This window comes from Sodiomyces alcalophilus (genome assembly GCF_042370955.1).
Source record: "Sodiomyces alcalophilus JCM 7366 unplaced genomic scaffold ACRALscaffold_1, whole genome shotgun sequence".
In the NCBI taxonomy this organism is placed as follows: Eukaryota; Fungi; Ascomycota; class Sordariomycetes; order Glomerellales; family Plectosphaerellaceae; genus Sodiomyces; species Sodiomyces alcalophilus.
The window spans coordinates 3,004,357-3,021,690 of NW_027263532.1; the positions used below are offsets into that span (position 1 = coordinate 3,004,357).

The 17,334-nt window shown below is 56.3% G+C and overlaps 4 protein-coding genes and 2 non-coding genes across 6 annotated transcripts; 2 read left to right on the forward strand and 4 right to left on the reverse strand.

Moving 5' to 3' along the window:
• Positions 1-320: 320 nt before the first annotated feature.
• Positions 321-1,872, reverse strand: ACRALDRAFT_2038980 (uncharacterized protein; the record flags this gene model as incomplete). The annotated part of the gene is made up of 7 exons (XM_071020919.1): positions 321-813; positions 872-1,009; positions 1,117-1,154; positions 1,236-1,390; positions 1,468-1,509; positions 1,604-1,694; positions 1,783-1,872. 7 exons carry the CDS (start codon positions 1,870-1,872, stop codon positions 321-323), a joined length of 1,047 nt encoding a protein of 348 aa, XP_070879335.1.
• A 1,891-nt stretch (positions 1,873-3,763) lies between these two features.
• Positions 3,764-9,798, reverse strand: ACRALDRAFT_2056446 (uncharacterized protein). The gene is made up of 3 exons (XM_071021766.1): positions 7,482-9,798; positions 6,211-7,409; positions 3,764-6,149 (listed from the first exon to the last, which is right to left on the reverse strand). The coding sequence occupies exons 1-3, from the start codon at positions 9,508-9,510 to the stop codon at positions 3,858-3,860; spliced, it is 5,520 nt and encodes a 1,839-aa protein (XP_070879336.1). The 5' UTR covers positions 9,511-9,798; the 3' UTR covers positions 3,764-3,857.
• Positions 9,799-10,337: 539 nt separating this feature from the next.
• ACRALDRAFT_t59 lies at positions 10,338-10,409 on the reverse strand. Its single transcript has one exon. It is a non-coding gene; the product is annotated as a tRNA-Arg (tRNA).
• An 876-nt stretch (positions 10,410-11,285) lies between these two features.
• On the forward strand, positions 11,286-12,373 carry ACRALDRAFT_1026203 (uncharacterized protein; the record flags this gene model as incomplete). The annotated part of the gene is made up of 2 exons (XM_071014783.1): positions 11,286-12,038; positions 12,119-12,373. 2 exons carry the CDS (start codon positions 11,286-11,288, stop codon positions 12,371-12,373), a joined length of 1,008 nt encoding a protein of 335 aa, XP_070879337.1.
• Positions 12,374-12,713: 340 nt separating this feature from the next.
• ACRALDRAFT_1059837 (uncharacterized protein) lies at positions 12,714-14,068 on the reverse strand (the record flags this gene model as incomplete). Its single annotated transcript, XM_071016119.1, has 4 exons — positions 12,714-13,120; positions 13,189-13,639; positions 13,708-13,942; positions 14,040-14,068. 4 exons carry the CDS (start codon positions 14,066-14,068, stop codon positions 12,714-12,716), a joined length of 1,122 nt encoding a protein of 373 aa, XP_070879338.1.
• Positions 14,069-15,069: 1,001 nt separating this feature from the next.
• ACRALDRAFT_t14 lies at positions 15,070-15,141 on the forward strand. Its single transcript has one exon. It is a non-coding gene; the product is annotated as a tRNA-Pro (tRNA).
• The last annotated feature ends 2,193 nt before the right edge of the window (positions 15,142-17,334 follow it).

Below are 17,334 nucleotides of genomic sequence, written 5' to 3' on the forward strand. Positions count from 1 at the left end.
AAAGGACAAATTATGTGCTGTCTTTTCCGAGCACCTGGGGTTCATTGAGCTTGGTAGGGGGAATAGATGTAAGGTGTTAATGTTTGGCCGCGCATGTATAATGGAGCTCGATATGAACAGTCGAGTGGACAGCAAGCCGTATTAAAAAGGGGAAACAAAAATGAAGAAAATGTTCTGTTCAAACGCCGGTGAGGTCATGTCATGCCATCATGTCTTTTGGAAACACTTTCGTCCTTTTGTCCTGCATGCATATGCATCGCAACCGCGCTCACATATACAAAGCCCACGACGACCTAAGTCTCCCACTGATTCCCGCCACCTCATGCCTCCAACTCGGTCGCCGTCTCCGTCGCCTGCTTATTATTCCCCATGGGCTTCCGCCCGACGACGACAATCATGGGCCAGTAGGCATGGATGGAGCGGTCGGCCATGTCCCGGCGGGCCTGGGCGGCCAGCACGTTCACCTCGTTGGCGGACCATCCGAGCCCCCGGGTGAGGGCGGCCATGAGGAAGCCCTGGAGGCCGGAGACGATGTTCTCGTGGTTCCAGGCGCCGAGCTCCTTGTAGTGGGGGTCGCGGGGCCAGGTGTTGGAGGGCCACTTGTAGCGGTACTCACGGACGTCTTCGAAGCCGACGCTCTCGAGGAGGGGTTTCAGGGTGTTGAGGTCTCGGAAGGGGCGGCCGAGTTTCGCGGCGGCTTCGCCTAGGTGGGCCATGGACTGGTGCAGGGCGTTGTCCTTGGTGAGGGTGCCGTCGTCGGAGAGGGGGAGGGTGAATTCCTGGAGCTCGAGGTAGCCTCCTGGTGTGAGGTTTCTGACGATTGTAAGTATTCATCCCCTTGATCGTGAGGGGGATAAGATGGAGAGCATACTCATATGACCTGCGGACGAAGTCTTCCCAGTTGGCGATGCTGGAGTTGTTCATGCGGCTGTGGATGTAGTCGAAGGGACGCGAAAAGGTCCACTCGTCTTCAAAGTCGTCGATTTCGAATTTGACGTTTGGTGGAACACTAAAGTGAGGGGAAAGAACAAAACAGAAAAACACACTCAGCGGCCAAATTCGTGGGTGGTGCCTTGAAGCAGTGACCGATGGAGGGCGATGGCAATGGAAACATACAAGAGAGGTTGAATGGGCGATAGATCGATGCCGATGACCTAGCGATACATAGCACAGCACGTCAGGACGAGGTGATTTTCGTTGGGTCGAGTGAAAGGTAGCGACGGGGGAACACGCACTTCAGCTTCCGGATGCTCGTCGCCAAAATCCATAGCCCAGATGCCGGTGCCTGTGCCGAGATCCAACACGCGACCGACCTGGGTGCCGGGTTGGATGGAGGGGGCAAGGCCCAGTTTGCCGTCGAGAGTTAGGTAGAAGATGTGGTGTTGAAGGTCTTTTGTGGCGGAAGGGGTTGCATAGGTTAGCGGGATATGGCCCGGCAAGGCAGTTGGGACATGGCGCAGTGCTCACCGAGTCTCTCGGTCTCGAGTTCGTCGTTTGGGAAATGGTACTCTATGGACGAGGAAAGACGGATGTCGCGTCAGCTCATGGAATCGCACACGGCACAGGCCGGCCAGAGAAAGACAAGAAAAGGTGGATGACAAACTTCCATCACGAAAGCGGTGATATGTCCTCCCATTCTCTTCCCTGTATTCGAGGATCGAACTCCTTAAGCTGGCGGTGGAACTGGAAGAGTCCTATAGGCAGCGGGAGTCAGTCGTCGGTCGTGGGTCGGGCATGATGGAATGAATCGCAAGGGGAGGGCGCATCATGGAGTTTACATACCGCGCCGTCGTCGCCGATGGAAGAATCATTGTCATCCACGTCGTCGGGTTCCACGATGACATTGCTGTGATGATAGGGATCTGTCGTCATTTTGTTTTCCTTTTTTTAACCTTTTTTTCCCCCTTCGTTTCCTGTCTTTACCCTTTTCTTTCCTTCTCAATTCCCCTTCCTTTGACCCTCTTCTTTTCCTCTTCTGTTTCTCGTCTTTTGTTCGACTGTCGACAAAACAAAGAAAGGCCCGCTATTTGTTTTCTTTAATCGGTTGGCTCGTCGAGAAGAGGCTGGCTAGAAAGAAAAAATGACTTGCGTTGTTTGAAGCTGGTCAGTGTCAGAATGGGGGAAGAAAAAAAAGAAGATGACAGCAGAAAGGTAAGGTGGTACGAATGGTGGTAGTGCAATAATAGGGTGGCGGATTAATTAATTCGAGGGAACAGCCGACAAGCATGGTCGAAGGAGTGCTCCATACAGAGACCATTACCTCTTTCGAACTCGGACCATGTCTCTAAGAGGATGAAGAGGCCGAGTGGGAGTGGCGGGCTTGGTGGTGGGGTGGAGATACTGTGCAAAGCCGTGCCGGGGTCCAAGGGAAGCCCGACGACCAGGACCATGGGTGATCTACGCGGCTCCACCCATTCTTCTGTCTCTGTCTCTCTCACTCTCTCTTCTCTAGTGTATATCTCCGGTAAATCACTACTCTGGAGGAGCAGGTTGTCAGCACAGACTGGATGAGGCTTCCCAAGACCGGTGAGCTTGATGGCACTGTCGCTTCAACATACGAGCCGAAAGACAAAAAGGATGGACGAACGACATGATGAATCGTCGCCGGGTGATTTCGATCGACCATCCCCTCACTCAACCTCGTGGTAAGGCGTGGGTCTTGTCTTATTCCGGAACCACACTGTCGAATAAGGTGCGGGAAAAACAAAAGCGATCTGGGAACGACGACGATGGTCTCGGTTCCCGCTATGCCATGTGGCTGAAATGCCAGAGTCCCAGAGGTCTCATGGTTGCAGGTTCCATCAACCTAGTTCAGGGACCCTCTTCCGTTCGGTCCTGGGACCTATGGCAGAGGAGATTTTCCCTTCGACCCATTGGCGATCCTGAAGCCCGTTTCTTTGCTTTCACAAAGGATGGAAGCCCAGCCAGTGTGCTAGCAGCCTTGCCGCGAATGGATCCAATCCTAATGCGTAAAACGTCGAGGGACTTTCAGCTCGGTGTATCGGCGCCAGTGACAAACCATCCCCGGTGTCCCGTGTCTAGGCAATGATTCAGTCTCTTCACTGTCGACATGCCGTCTGATGCCGTCTGCTTCTTTTCACGACAGATGGATTACTTTGCACGATGACACAATGCAATGCAGGCATGATCACAATGCACGATGCGCGGCAAATTCCGAGCAAGGCCGCAAGACGGTTTACATACGTTGTAACGTTGGGGGGGGGTGATGGTGGTGGTGGTGGAGGTGTTTGCTTGGTGTGGGTGGAACGACGGTTGGATCCGTGTCGAAGCCCTTGTCGAGTGGTGTAGCGAGCTGTGCCGCTTGCCCCACAGGTACATGGACTGTCTGTACACGTGAACGGCCCACGGAATTAATTACATAAGCAGACGTTGTACGAAGTACCTACGTACAACGTACATACGAAGTACTTGAGAACGACGATTCGGATGAGTGCCTGAATATTCCATGTTGGATGGGTGTAACCACAGCGTATTCCGTGAATGGAGGACAGAGGATATGGTATAGTAATCGAAAATAATCATAATACTAATAATAATATAAAAAAAAAAAAAAGAAGAAGAAGAAGAACAGACAAACACGCCCCCTTCGCAGCACCTAACGCCGAGGACGCCGGCAAAAGTGTCGAGTAGCCCACATCTAAATGTACCGACGTTTTTGTAGAGTAGTACCTTTGGGCTCACATATGAACAACTCTACCACATCTACTTGGAATAATTCAGAAAGGGCCCAGTATATAATTCAAGAACGGCACAAGTAAATTCGTCCTCGGCCTCACGGGGACATGGCTGAATTATCGTGGTTTTAAATTGATGGTTGTTTGGAGTACCACTGCTGACTAAGCCAACTCCCCCGAAATGTACCCAATCTGCCGCCGTCCATCGACTCCCACCCCCGCCAACTGGCCCGCCAGCCCCGACTGACTCTCCACCAGCCTCCTCTGCTCCGCGATCCGCCGGTTGACGCGCTCATGCTGCTGCCGATCCATCCGGTCCATGTCCTCCCTCTCCGCGACCCGCAGCGCCTTCATCGCCTTGCCGTTCTCCACCCGCTCCGCCGCCATCTTGCGCTCCCACTCGAGCCCCTGCGCCTGCCGCCGCCCCTCCACCTCCATCTCCTGCCGCGCCCGCGCCGCCGCCGCCGCCGCCACCGTCCGCTGGTGCGCCACCTCCGACGCCCGTTCTTCCTGCCGCAGCCGCATCGCCGCCCGGAACGCCTCCTCCTCGGCCCGCGCCCGCTCGCTGATCGCCACCATGTCTTCGTTGCGCGTGCGCCGCCGTCGCGCGTCCTCCAGCTCGGCCTGCTGCGTCCAGATCTGCGCCTGCACCGCCGCCAGCTCCCGCGTTCGCGCCAGCGAGAGCTGGTGGTCTTCTTGCTCGCTGGCGAGCCGCGCCGCCCGCGCCCGCCTCTCGCGCTCCTGCAGCGCGAGGTCGTCGGGGAGGCCCACCGCGTCGGCAGGCTGGCGACCAGAGTCGGCGTAGTAGACGTCTTCTCCCCTGTTGGCGCGTAACAGGGCGAGCAGTTGGTCGTGGACCTCCGACCGTGGGAGCACTTTGGCCACGTACATTGTCGGGGAGTACGTGTACCCGCCGTCGGTGTACAGGTTGAATTTCTTGTTTATGTGTTTCCACATGCCGCATTTGAGCAGCAGCCGGGTGGTCGTGAGAGCGTCTCGTGACTCTAGCGCGAGGTGCAGAATCGACTTGCCGGCAACCTTGAGAGTAATGTCGGACCCCTTCTCGATGAGAAAGTCCATCACCTTCTCGGCCGCCTTCTCCCGCGCCGCAGTGAACTCGATAGAGTCGGCCGCGCGGAGACACAATTCGCCCAACGCGCTTCGTCCATCGTGCAAGTGGCTGGGAAAATCCGGATCATGGCCGTACTCCACGAGGACCTGTACGGCTGCCAGGTTGACTTCGCGCGCTGCGTTGTGCAGTGACCCGTCGTTCCTCGACGCCCCCGCCGCGAGGAGGCTCGACATCATGGTGATCGCCAAGTCGCCCCCGATTTCCGTCGCCATCGCCAGCGGGGTGTTTCCCCTCGCATCTGCCACGTCCACCTCGGCGCCTTCTAGGAGGAGCTCCTTGACAATGTCTGGCCGGCGCGCCTGAATCGCTGCCATGAGCGGCGTGACTCGCGACACCCGCGTCTCGACGTTCACTTTTGCCCCGGCGCCGATGAGCATGTGGATGGCGTTGCTGCTGATCTTCTTCTGCGGTTGCAAAAGCGACCAGGTCAGCAGCGTCACGGCTTCTTCCTCCTCGAGCTCGGGATCCACGCGGAAAACCGTCATCTGGTCGTGGTAGAATCCCGCATCCAGGAGCGTCTTGACAATCTTGGCCGACCTCGGGTATTTCGTGAGCGCAAGAAACAGGATAGGGGGCGTATCGGGGATCGTGTGCATGACATCCAGGCGAGCTTCTCCGTTGGCGTATTCCGTGAAGAGAGAAATGACTTCCAGTGCTTCATCTTCTGACAGCGTCCTGTCAAATACGTTATAAAAAGCCCGCGAAAGCGTCTCGGTGTGCGGTTCTTTGTCCAAAAGTCTCTTGATCAAGGCCACGTTGCATGCTGATGCGGCCGATGCGAGAAGCTTCCCATCCTCAAAGTCGACGTCTACATCATGCACGGAAAGGAGGTCGATAAAGCGGTTCGCGAGTTCTGGCGAGTCGGATACCATGTCAAGTACAAGGGCCAGGACAGAACTGAGACCCTGCCCATGTGCACCATTATCGAGCATACTCTGCAAAACAAGGAAGCCTTGCTCGCTGAACCATGCCCCGACTGCGGCTTCCGTGAAACTCTGCTGAAGGACCAAACCCAAGTCGTCGCCAGAGACGTCTGCCTTGAGTAACAGGTTGACAATCGAGGGCAGGCACCTGGTCACTGCGTCCACCAATGTCCGCCGACCCCTCGATAGAGGCGACGCACCGTGCCTGACAAAGGCCTCGATGAGCCTCTCGTCCGGCACCTCCTCGTCGACTGCCTTGTTCAGCGCCATATCAAGTTCCTCGCAGACGGGGAGGCCGGCTTGGAAAAGCATCTCGACTACCCTGAGCCGGGACTGTGGGCTGAGTTTGCCCGAGGCGTGTAGAGCTCGCTTGAGCGTGGCGGCCGTAGGCTTGGGTTGCTGTCGAAACGTCAGACACCCGTGAAAGGACCGAGTTTGAACCATCACGAGATTAACCTACCTTGGTGTCCGGAACATGAACTGTGCCGAGCATCATTTCCAAGCTCCCCGTGTATGCGCTCTGCGTGGCCGCCCAGACGGCCTCGCCGTTATAGTAGTTCGGGTCCGCGCCCGCCCGAAGGAGGATCCTCACCAGATCCTCGCCATCGACGCCAAACCGAACGGCCGAGACGAGCTGGCCGTTCAGCGCATCGCCGCCCACGCCACGAGCTAGTAGAGGTGCAAGAACCTCTGCACGCGTCTTGAGATCGCCCACTTCGGTGGCCGCCTGGAACCCTCGCTCCAGCGTCTTCTCGTCGACCGGGGCATTGCCGCTGAGAAGCATGGCCAAAACGCCCGCGGCACCGGAGCGGCAGGCTTGAATGATGGCCTGCTCGTCGACGCCGACACCGTGACGCACGAGCAAGTTTCCCAGCACCAGATCCCCGTCCGCCGCAGCCGCTTGGAGGGCTTCCGACACCACTGGGCCGGATGCGCCGTGTTTGAGAAGGAGGGTGCACATGAGTGCGCGAGTTTCTTTGTTGCGGCTTTTGGTCGCCTCGGCAAAGGCGGCATTTACGACGGCGTTGGAGTGCGTTTGTTGCAGGACCAACTCGAGAATGTCCGGCCGCTCTCGCTGTACTGCTGCGGCGAGGGCCTCGCCATCTGCCGTGTTGGCCTTTCGGGACAGGGTCCGCAACAGCGGCATGTCATCGGCGTACGTCTTGATGGCGAAACCCAAGGCACGGCTCGCTTCAGCACTCGGGGCGCCAGCGTCCAGTAGCTTCTTAGCAAAACTCCGTCGGTCCTTGGGATCAGCAATGCGAAGGGCGTGGGGCAAGGCGTATGCCAGGCTGGCGGCGGTGGGCTCCGCAGCGCAAAGCAGGTCCGTAAGGTGCGCATCTGCGGCGGCGACGGCGTGACAGAGAGCTGCGGCGCTATGTGCGTTGACACTCGCGCCGGACGACAAGAGCACCTTGACTATAGACGAAATGCGGTTCTCGGGTGGAATACCGATGAGTGAATGGACTTCCTTCACCAAGATGTCATCCAGAAGGGCCGTTTCTTTGGTGTATCGTATGAGAGTCTGCAACTTTGCCGCCTTTTTCTCGCAGGATGGCAGGTCTGATAGCTCATTGAGACCTCGGTTTGTCGTGGCTGGCGAAGGATTGCCCTGCTTTAACAGTATGTCGAGGACCGGGGGGTCGTGGCTGCGGATTGCTTCAACGTCGTCAGCCTTTTATTGTCCCCCTTTCCCGTGAGCAACAGAGTGAGCGGCGAGGCAAAACATACCTGCGACTATGGCAACACCCTCGTTGCTGTTAATGTCAGCACGACCCTGCTGCAGGAGCACCTGGAGTAATCTCATGTCGGGTGGTTTCGACTCCAAGACGTGGGTAAGGGCCAGCGAAATCTTGCCCGGATCTGTGCCTGGGACAGAACTGAGTATCAAGCTCGTCATCTCCAGCCTCGCTTTAGGATCCCTGGTGGTAACGACGGTTGGGAGTATGTCGGCGGCGGTCTGAGGCGAGACGTTCTTCTTCAGTAATGATGCCAAGAGGTCGATATCCTGCTGCTGGACGGCTGTTGTCAGAGGTCCAACGCTCGATTGGATGTCGGTGGTATGCTCGAGGAGCAGCGCAATGAGGTTTTCGTCTCGCTGTGGTGGCATCTCGCTGATGGCCTCCTGCAGGGCCTCCTGCAAGGTCGCCTCGGGCAATCCCTTGTCCAGAAAGCACTCGACCATCTTGAGCCTGTCGGGAGGCGACAAGGTTGCCGTCTCGCGAAAAACGCGCATCATGTTGTCGCTGCTGGGATTGCTGGCAAGCATCTGTCTTGTCATGGGAACATCGCACCTCCTGACGGCAATATGGAGGGCCAGGGCGCCCTTGTAGTCCACAGAAGCCACTTCATGCCTCTCAGGTGTCACGGACCCGGACGTTCTCCTGCCCGGGTAATGGGAGTTGACTGGATGGCCGTTGGGGATCTGCCGAGTAAGAAGCAAAGCGACAGAACTGGCATCACCGTCCTCGGCAGCCTCGATGAGTTTCTCGTGCAAGGGGTTACCGCCGGCTCCTCTACGTAGCAGGAGCTCAAGCAGGATATGTCGTTGCTCGCGGCTCAGGTTCGTAGGGATGAGTTGGACGCACACAGAAGCATGCATTGGGTTCAAAGACGACTTCCCGCTCAGCATAATCTGGGCCACATCCAGCCGTCCGTTGGATATGGCATTGCGCAAGGCCATGGCGTCTCTGTATTCAAGGGAAGCCCCGTAGGCGACAAGGACGTGAACCATGTCGAGGAATTCGGTGGCTGCCGCATTGAGAAGTGCGGCCGCCGTGGCATCGCCATCGGCGCCGGCACAGAGCAGCAATTCGGCCACGCGCACCTTCTCGTTGGGGTTCATGGAGTCATGGCTCATCAACTGAGCAAAGGCGTCGCTGAGAACCTGTCCCTGCGGCGGGTGGTCGCCGGCGACAATGGCCAGGACAATGTCATGCCGCGCGTGCAAGATGGAAAATTTCAAAGCCTCTCCGTGGGCGAAGTTCCCGTCCGCGGTGGACCGACTCAGCTGCCGTACGGTCTCGAGGCAACCCGCTCGAACGGCATCGATCATGCATTGAGACAGCCAGGATACAGAGGGCCGGCTTTCGGACCGCAACAAGAGACTGACCAGCTGCGGTTGGCCGCCAGAGACACAGAGGTCCCGGAAGGCGTCCTGGCCATCGGCCGTGGAGGCAGTGCCAGCGCCGTACTGGAGGAGCAGCTCGAGGATATCGGGATTCCGGTTCTGGATGGCGATGGGAAGAGAGTTGTCGAGAGCCACGGCGTCGGCGTGGGGTATCAGGACGGCGACCATATCGGTCTGGTTGTTGCTGACGGCCTGCTGCAACAACTTGCTTCGTTCGCCGAGTGTCTCCAAGCTCCGACGGCGGCTCAGGAGGCTGGTCTTCGGTTTCTGCGGAAGGTTGACGTCACCGCCAGAAGCAATCAAGAGGTTGATGAGCGACTCGGCGACGCCGGGTCTCCCACCGCTGGCGACGTGGCTGCTGAGGACATCGAAGACTAGTCTAGGATCGTGGGCTTTCTTCTTGGAGCTGAAGGCTTTTCTCAGATTCCCGGTTGATTCCGTGCGGCCGTGGGAGAGCTGCCGCCGCTTGACAAGCTCCGCAGCGTGGAGGTCGTCGTCTACATTCCTGAAAGTTGGCGTATGGGCAGGTCGCGCGAGGGCAGAATGGGCGGGAGGCAAGACAATGCCCCATTGATCGGCGAGCTCAGCGATACGGCGCTGGCGAGTGTCATGAGGCGGGAGTAGGGGCATGGCTGGAGGGATGACGAAAAGGGAGCTCAAGGGCCTTCGGGAGGTGATTCGGCCGAGAGGCTCGGTCTGCAGTAATGGTACATGGAAGCCTCAAATATGTAATGTAGAGAGAGGCCACAGTATTGCTGAAAGGGTAAAAATTGTCAACTCGTCGTAAAATGGGGGTCGTCACTCAGTTCATGGAATCAGAGCTCATCATAATAGCCATATCTATGTGAATCAGTGTTCAATAAGCGACCGTCTCGTGATGCAAGACAACAATAGAGTATCGGGGAAATTAGCCTGGCGTTTCAATGCAAAATAGACACAATGCAAAGCTGAAACGAAGGTGAGCTGATGAGAGAATGATAGACAACTTAAGGTGGTGGTGAGGGAGTCGGGAAGCTCGTATGGCACAGGGGATTACGAACATGCGAAGGCTGCGCCTCGTTATCGATGTGGGTCCGAGGACCCGCCACAACGCGTCAGGCGTTCCACAGCCACAACGGCTTTCAGTACCTATGCAAATATCGCAGTATCTTGTTTCTCTGCGACGTTCACCACTTGATCTCTATTCCATTATATAGCTTCTATTCAACTGAATGCGATTGTATTGGTGTTAATGTTATCCAGCTTGACAATTACAGAACACAAGGTGATAAGTCCGTGGCGCCCTGGGCTTCTTTTACCCGTCTCAGTGGCCTCACTCCTTACATAAGCAATGATTTCAATGTCACCCAACAAAAAAACACACCACGATCGAAATTCTCCAAGATACGAAAGTACGAAGTAGGTATTCATCCATATCAGTTGGGAGCCTAACCCAAGACCGCAGATAAAAAAAAAGTCATCGTACACGAGACTCGAACTCGTAACTTCCAGCTTAGGAGGCTGGCGCGCTACCATTGCGCCAGCACGACATGACGTGGTTCTCCCGGTAGCCGATCTGTGGCTTATCACAGTGTATGTCGGCAAGCAAGGGCAGTGGATTACCAACAAGTATGCATGCATAGCTGCCTCGAATGGCATGGTCATGATAGCGGATCACTAATAAGTCTGTGAATCTGTTCCCCTATCCTGGCAGTTTATCAAAATCGGGCTGTCGGTGGTGACGTGAGAATATCAAATGCAAAACTCGTTTGGTAATGAATACTCCACGTTCATTTGTCCATGTCGGCTTGAAACTGCCGTGGTCCCGACGTTGGATTCCGATTCGGATGCCGTCATACCGACACCGCAGCCGGACCATGCGGAGTACGGCCATTCCAAGTAGCAGCGGAGTATCAAAGTTGAGAACTAGGTGACTTTACAAAGAATTATCGCGCCAAGTACCTTCACTTCACTAAAGAGTACTTTGAAGATACAACTTACAATTGGACATGATCACCCAACTCGGTCGTCCGCCATCCGATCACGAAGTCCAGGACATCGGGTATCGGGACAATGAGGCGCTCAAGCTGCTCCCACTCACACGTATTCAGTATTCGTAAACTTGCAAGTTACCTACCTGTCACTGAACGACCTGCTTACCATTGACTTCGAATACGAAGTCAGCCACTGCATTCCCACTCATGGCAGCACGAATCATCGTCTCTCCCCCAACGGCGAGCCGCTTACTAGTACCGCGACATCACCACCTCCAGCTCCCCCACCTCCACCCCGCAGCCCTCTCGCTCTTTGCAACTTCACCTCCCTCTCCCTTCATCTCACACTCATACTCATCCTTATCGCGCCCGAAGCTCATTGCTCAAAACATCGCACGGAGTAGGCCGTCCACATACACCGCCAAAGCGAAAATGGCCCCCATCCCGTCCACCATGTCCGCCGTCCGGATCCCGCAAACCGGCGGCCCAGAAGTCCTATCGCACGACACCGCCCCCGTCCCGAAGCCCAAGGAGGGCGAGATTCTCGTCCGCAACGCCTTCGCCGGCGTCAACTTTATCGACACCTACTTCCGCACCGGCCTCTACCCCACCCCTCCCTCGAACTTCCCGCTGACCCTGGGCCGCGAAGCCGCCGGCACCGTAGTCGCCGTGCACCCGTCCGTCTCGGCCTCCTCCGACCTCAAGGAAGGCGACAGGGTCGTCTTCATGGGCACCGTAGGCGCGTACGCCAACTTCTCCGCCGTCCCCGCCACCCAGGCCGTCCGCGTGCCGGATGCGCTCTCCCTCGAGGCCGCCGCCGCCGTCTGGCTCCAGGGTCTCACGGCGTGGACGTTCATCCGCGAGGCCGGCGAGGTGAAGAGCGGTGAATGGGTCCTCGTCCACGCGGCGGCCGGCGGCGTCGGGGGGCTGCTGGTGCAGATGCTCGCTGCCGTTGGGGCCCGCGTCATCGGTACCGCGGGGAGCGACGAGAAGTTCCATGTGGCGAAGCGTCATGGTGCCGGCTGGGTCCTCAATTCGCGGAGGGAGGATCTCGCGGAGGAAGTGCTGCGGATTACCCAAGGCCACGGCGTGGATGTCGTGTTCGACGGTGTGGGGAAGGCGACGTTCGATTTCGACCTGAACGTGGCCGCCCGGAAGGCTAGGGTGATTAGTTTTGGCAACGCTGTAGGTTATGAATCAACACGATTCGTCGCCCCGCCCGGTCTGTGTATGAGTAGGTGGGGAGCAAGCTGACAAGCCGACAGTCCGGAGCTGTGCCGCCCGTAGACATCCTGAGGCTCGGGGCCAAGAACATCAAGCTCGCCCGGCCGGTGGTGAACAACTACGTGGCTACGCGCGAGGAGCTCGAAAAGTACGGCAAGGAGCTCCTGGACATGGTTGCTGCCGGTGAGGTGAAGGTGCCCATCCACAAGGTGTATGACCTCGCCGATGCCGCCAGTGCGCATCGCGATCTCGAGGGGCGCCAGACCATCGGCAAGCTGCTGATTAAGACGGAATAATTTGTCGATTTACGAGGCTTTTCTTTTCTTTTTCGTATTCTTTTTCCCCTTGTTTTCCATTTCCTTTCCGTTGCTTTCCTTTTCAAGTTAAAAAAAGAGAAACAGGGGCCTCAATCTTGTCGTTTCTTTTTGTTAGCTATTTTCATCATTTGATTTGATTTGGTTCCGTTTCTTTGTTCTTTATTTCGATTACCAAAGTCTATGACGTGCAATCGACTGGACCGATTCTATCCAAAGGCAAAGCTACCCAAAATGACAACATGTTTGACGACCTAGCAAGAAAATACGGGAAAGAAAACATGAAAACATACGCAACATAAGACTCCCTCAACCACAAAACTTAAGCAGTCTTGGAACCCTTCACCGCCTCGAGGAGCTCCGCCGGGGGATCTTGACGATAGCCCCTGGGGTTGTTGCTCACCCAGCGCCAGAGATCCTCGCAGGCCTTCTCCATGGTGAGCTCGGTCTTCCAGTTGAGCTCCTTGTTGGCCAGGGCCGGGTTGGCGGTGAGGTCCAGCACGTCGCCCTGGCGGCGCGGCACGACTTGGTAGGGCAGGTCGCGGCCCACGACGGCGCTGAAGGCCTTGATCATCTCGAACACGGTGCTGCCGCGGCCCGAGCCCAGGTTCCATGCGCGGACGCCCGGCTTGTGCTCCCGTAGGTAGTTGAGGGCCACGAGGTGACCGCGCGCGAGGTCCACGACGTGGATGTAGTCGCGGATGGCTGTGCCGTCTCTTGAGGGGTAGTCTGGTACCGTCACTGTCAGCAAGTCGCCCTGAAGGAACCCCCCTGTACTTTGAAAAAAGGAAACAAACCATCGCCAAAAACGAGCAGCTTCTCTCGCTCGCCGGTAGCCACCTTGCCCAGAAGGGGGAGCAGGTTGAAGGGGATGCCCTGGGGGTCTTCGCCCATGAGACCCGAGGGGTGGGCGCCGCACGGGTTGAAGTAGCGCAGCAGGGCGCCGTTGAAGTGCTCAAAGGGCTGGCCGGCCTTTTTCAGCTTGTTCCGCTCGGCTTCGATGTGGTCGGTGATGATTTGTTCGACCATGGCCTTGGTGTGGCCGTAGGTGTTGGTCGGGCCGATGGGGCAGTGTTCGGGAATGGGGATCATGTCGGGGAAGCGGGTCGCATCGCCGTAGACGGTGGCGGAGGAGGAGAAGACGATGTTGGGCACGTTGTTCTTGGTCATGGTGCGGAGGAGGGTGACGGTGCCGCCGACGTTGACGCGGTAGTACTCGAGAGGGATCTCGCCCGACTCGCCGACTGCCTACCAATTGTTGGGGTCAGCGGGCGTGCATTTCAAAGAGAAACGAGGACAAAAAGTGGCGCACTCACCTTGAGGGCGGCAAAGTGGATGACACTGTCGATGGCGGGATGCTTCTTGAAGACCTGGTCCAGCGCATCCTCGTCGGTGACGTCGAGCTGGTAAAAGGCAGGGCGTTTCCCGCAGATCAGCTCAATGCGGTCAATGGCGACCTTGGACGAGTTGTAGAGGCTGTCGATGATGACGACATCGTAGCCGTGTTCGAGGAGGGCGAGGGCAGTGAAGGACCCAATGTATCCGGTGCCTCTGCAGGTCGTCCAGGGGGATCAGTCGCAGGTTCACGCGGCAGAGGTTGATGGCGAAACCTAGAGATGGAGAGGGAAAGCAGGCCATAGAGGCTTACCCGCAAACAAGGACGGTTCCGACAGCCATGGTGGCCAGAGGGGTCGGCGAGGAGCTGGAGAGTAAGGAGTAGAAGGTCCGGGATGATGCGACCTGATTGATGCACGAAACTAGACGTAGTCAAGCAAGGGTCGGGAATGTCCTGGTTGATATGTTGCGCGATGATGTTCCAAGGTTGGAATTGGAGTGGCTCCTTTTCGTTTTTCCCCCTTTCTTAGGCGTGGGGTTGAGGTTGGCGAGGAAAGTCTGGGAGGGATGGCGGGGTATTTTAGCGGCGATGGCAGGGGGTAAATCCATTACCAGTCCTGGGAGAGGGGCTTGAGGTGGGTAGGGTGGAAAAAATTGGGATGGAATTGACAGGGCTGGTGTTGACTTTTTGCATTCAAATCCCGGGCTTGAGTGGCTGGCTGCACAGCAACGAGCGGTGTGGCGGACGGGACGCCGATCGTAACGGCGAGAATTGGAATTGAATTGGATGCTGATCAACGCCCCAACCTTAAGCATGCTAGTGTAAGTGTTCATAACCCGTCGAGAGTCCTGGCGCTTGACCGTACCATCTCGGGTCAATTATATCACCACTTGGATGTCCTTTGTCTGCCACCATCAATAGACCCGTCACCGTCAGTACATCGTAGAACCATCCTGGTCAGTTCAACCCAAGGACAGAGGAGGAGGTGGATCGAGGCAACTTTAATTATAGTCGCGACTGAGGATGGTACTAGAGGACCCAAAATGGAACTGTCGACGATATCATCGCATTCGGCCCAGCTGGCCAGCGTCCATTCGTCGAGTCCGTGTTACGGCGAAACTGCCGAGCGTAGGACGAACCGGCATACGAATAGTTCCCAGCAAGCGTACTTTAGTACAGGTACAAGTCCGTAATAGTAATGTTGACCAATGTTGACCAATTGAAGGCCATGGACCAGAAATGAGATGGTTGACATTTACTGACCGTCATGGTTGGAGGCAAACAAAGGTACTTAATGACCTATTGCACGGCTGTCTTTCACAATTCGTTTGCACCCCCAATTGCTCAATTGGTCTAGAGGTATGATACCTGCTTCGGGTGCAGGTGGTCCCGCGTTCGAATCGCGGATTGAGCCAATATTTTTTCTTTTTCTTTTGTCTTTTCTTACTTTTACTTTTTTTCTGTTTCGTTTTTCCCCTTTTCTTTGTTCTTTTTTATCACATTTCGATCATCTCAAGAGACTTCATTACCGTATCTCTTCGTATCTTGAAGCATCTTGGCTGCCTCGAGGCACGATAGAATATACAAAGTACTTTTTATGTTATACGAAGTACCTACCTTGGAGAGTAACCTGAATGTACGTATTCGTAGGTGCTTAGCTTGGCAGTCCGGTACGTACCCAACCTCGTCAGCCAGCGTGGCTCGTGCGCGCTTTCCCCCCAGGCGCCAACTCCGTCGCGAAAAACATCCTGGAAGTCACGGTAGCTGCTCAAGCTTCACCCACAACAACTTCACATCAACCTTCCGATTCCACGCATCTCTGCAGCACGAAACGAGAAACGAAACGAAACGAAATACCCAAGGCCATCCGAATTCATCACGTCCACCTCTAGAGCCTTCTATTCCCAACCCTCTACGACAATCCGATTACACCGCCCATTCTTTTCCCTTTCTCACCTTTCTCGACTCACCTCAACTCTGTATTCACGCGCGCGCGCCTTTATTCAACAGACAACGACAACGACAACGACCACCTTCGAGTCTTTGTTACCCTTTGCCTCATCCGGTCCTCACCTTCATCTGGCCCTCGAACCAAATTCGGATTGTCTTCCAAAACCGGATGCGCTTTATCCCTCGAGATCCCCGACCATTCTATTATTCGCGACGACACCACATCCCTCATCGCCAACCCATCACCACCTCAAAGCATCCTATTCCGACATTGTTGATGCGCATTCCACCTACTCAAACGTCGTTTTGTTGCCCTTGAACCTGGGGCACAAAGGATCCTTTCTTCCCTTCCCTTGCCTTACAAACCAAGAGCAACTCCCGACACCACCAAATCGTCGTTGCATGAGTTTTTCTTTCATGACGACCTCGCCTTCGCATTCCATGTGCTTTCTTTGTCAAAGGTAGAGGTGAGAGAAGTCTTTGAAGCCGGCCCAGAAAATTTCATCAACTCATCCGAGCACTTGCCTTTTTTTCTATTTTCAATTTCCTTCTTATCCTTTGTTTTCTCATTTTCCCCCCCTTCCTGTCGTCCATATCTTCCCCCTCCGCCCCCTTCCTTCAACTCGCCTCTTCCACACGTTATCACAATACCACTGTTTTCCCATAGATATTCCCATTCACCATCCCAAGTCTCTTGCCTTCATCACCTTCTGACTTCTGAGCCCCGACATTCTTCTACCGACCCGAGCCGTTTGTTAACCACACTCCTTAGTTGACGTCCGACCTTCTGTCGTCATCATGCCGCCCAGAACGAACCCCAGGAAAAGGGCACACGACGAAGACGTCCCCGACCATACTCGCGAAGGTATCCTTGGGCGCTCTACCGTCCGATCTAGCCTTGCACCCATTTCCCCACGCGTCCGCAACCCCAGGAGAGGAAAGGAACGCAACATCCTAGCGGCCATTGATGGCATCCTCAAGAACCCAGACGCCGTGAGCGGCACCGAAGCTTCTCCCCCCCATGACACCTATGCCTCTTTAGGCCCCCCTGGGATCACCCCCACTTCCGCGTCGGCATCCTCCAGATCCACGTCCAAATCTGCCGAATCACCCCCGAAGCGTCCCCGAATCGAAGAGGAGCCGGACCCACGTCCCCAGTCGCCTGATTCACAGCATTCAGGTGCCCCAGAGTACGAGCCGGCATCTGATCTTGGTCCCGGACCAGACCCTGATGGTGAGGTGGACCTGGTCGCTATGCCTGACATGGCATCCGATTCAGACTCCGATGTGCCGTCGACACAGATTGACCTCCTCCCGGTGCCAAGTCATGAAACCGATGCAGCGCCGTCCACTCCGCCGGACGCCTCGACCGTTCCAGGATCGGCGGCCGAGAAAGAGTCCACGCCGAGCCATATGAGAAAGCGCACTCGTCCTTTGGACCAAGAGCCAGAGTCGCGATTGCGGCCAGAGAAGGAACTGGCCCATGAGCCAGAACCCCCACACAAGAGGCCTCGCAAGGCAACGAGCCCCCCAGAGTCGAGCCCGCAACCTCCTGCCCAACCTAACCACCCTGACGAGGCTCCCTTCACACCACGCCCCGGACCCCGTCGCCCGCCAAGGTCGGCCGGCCTTCTCCAGCGTCAACCCATCCGTAACC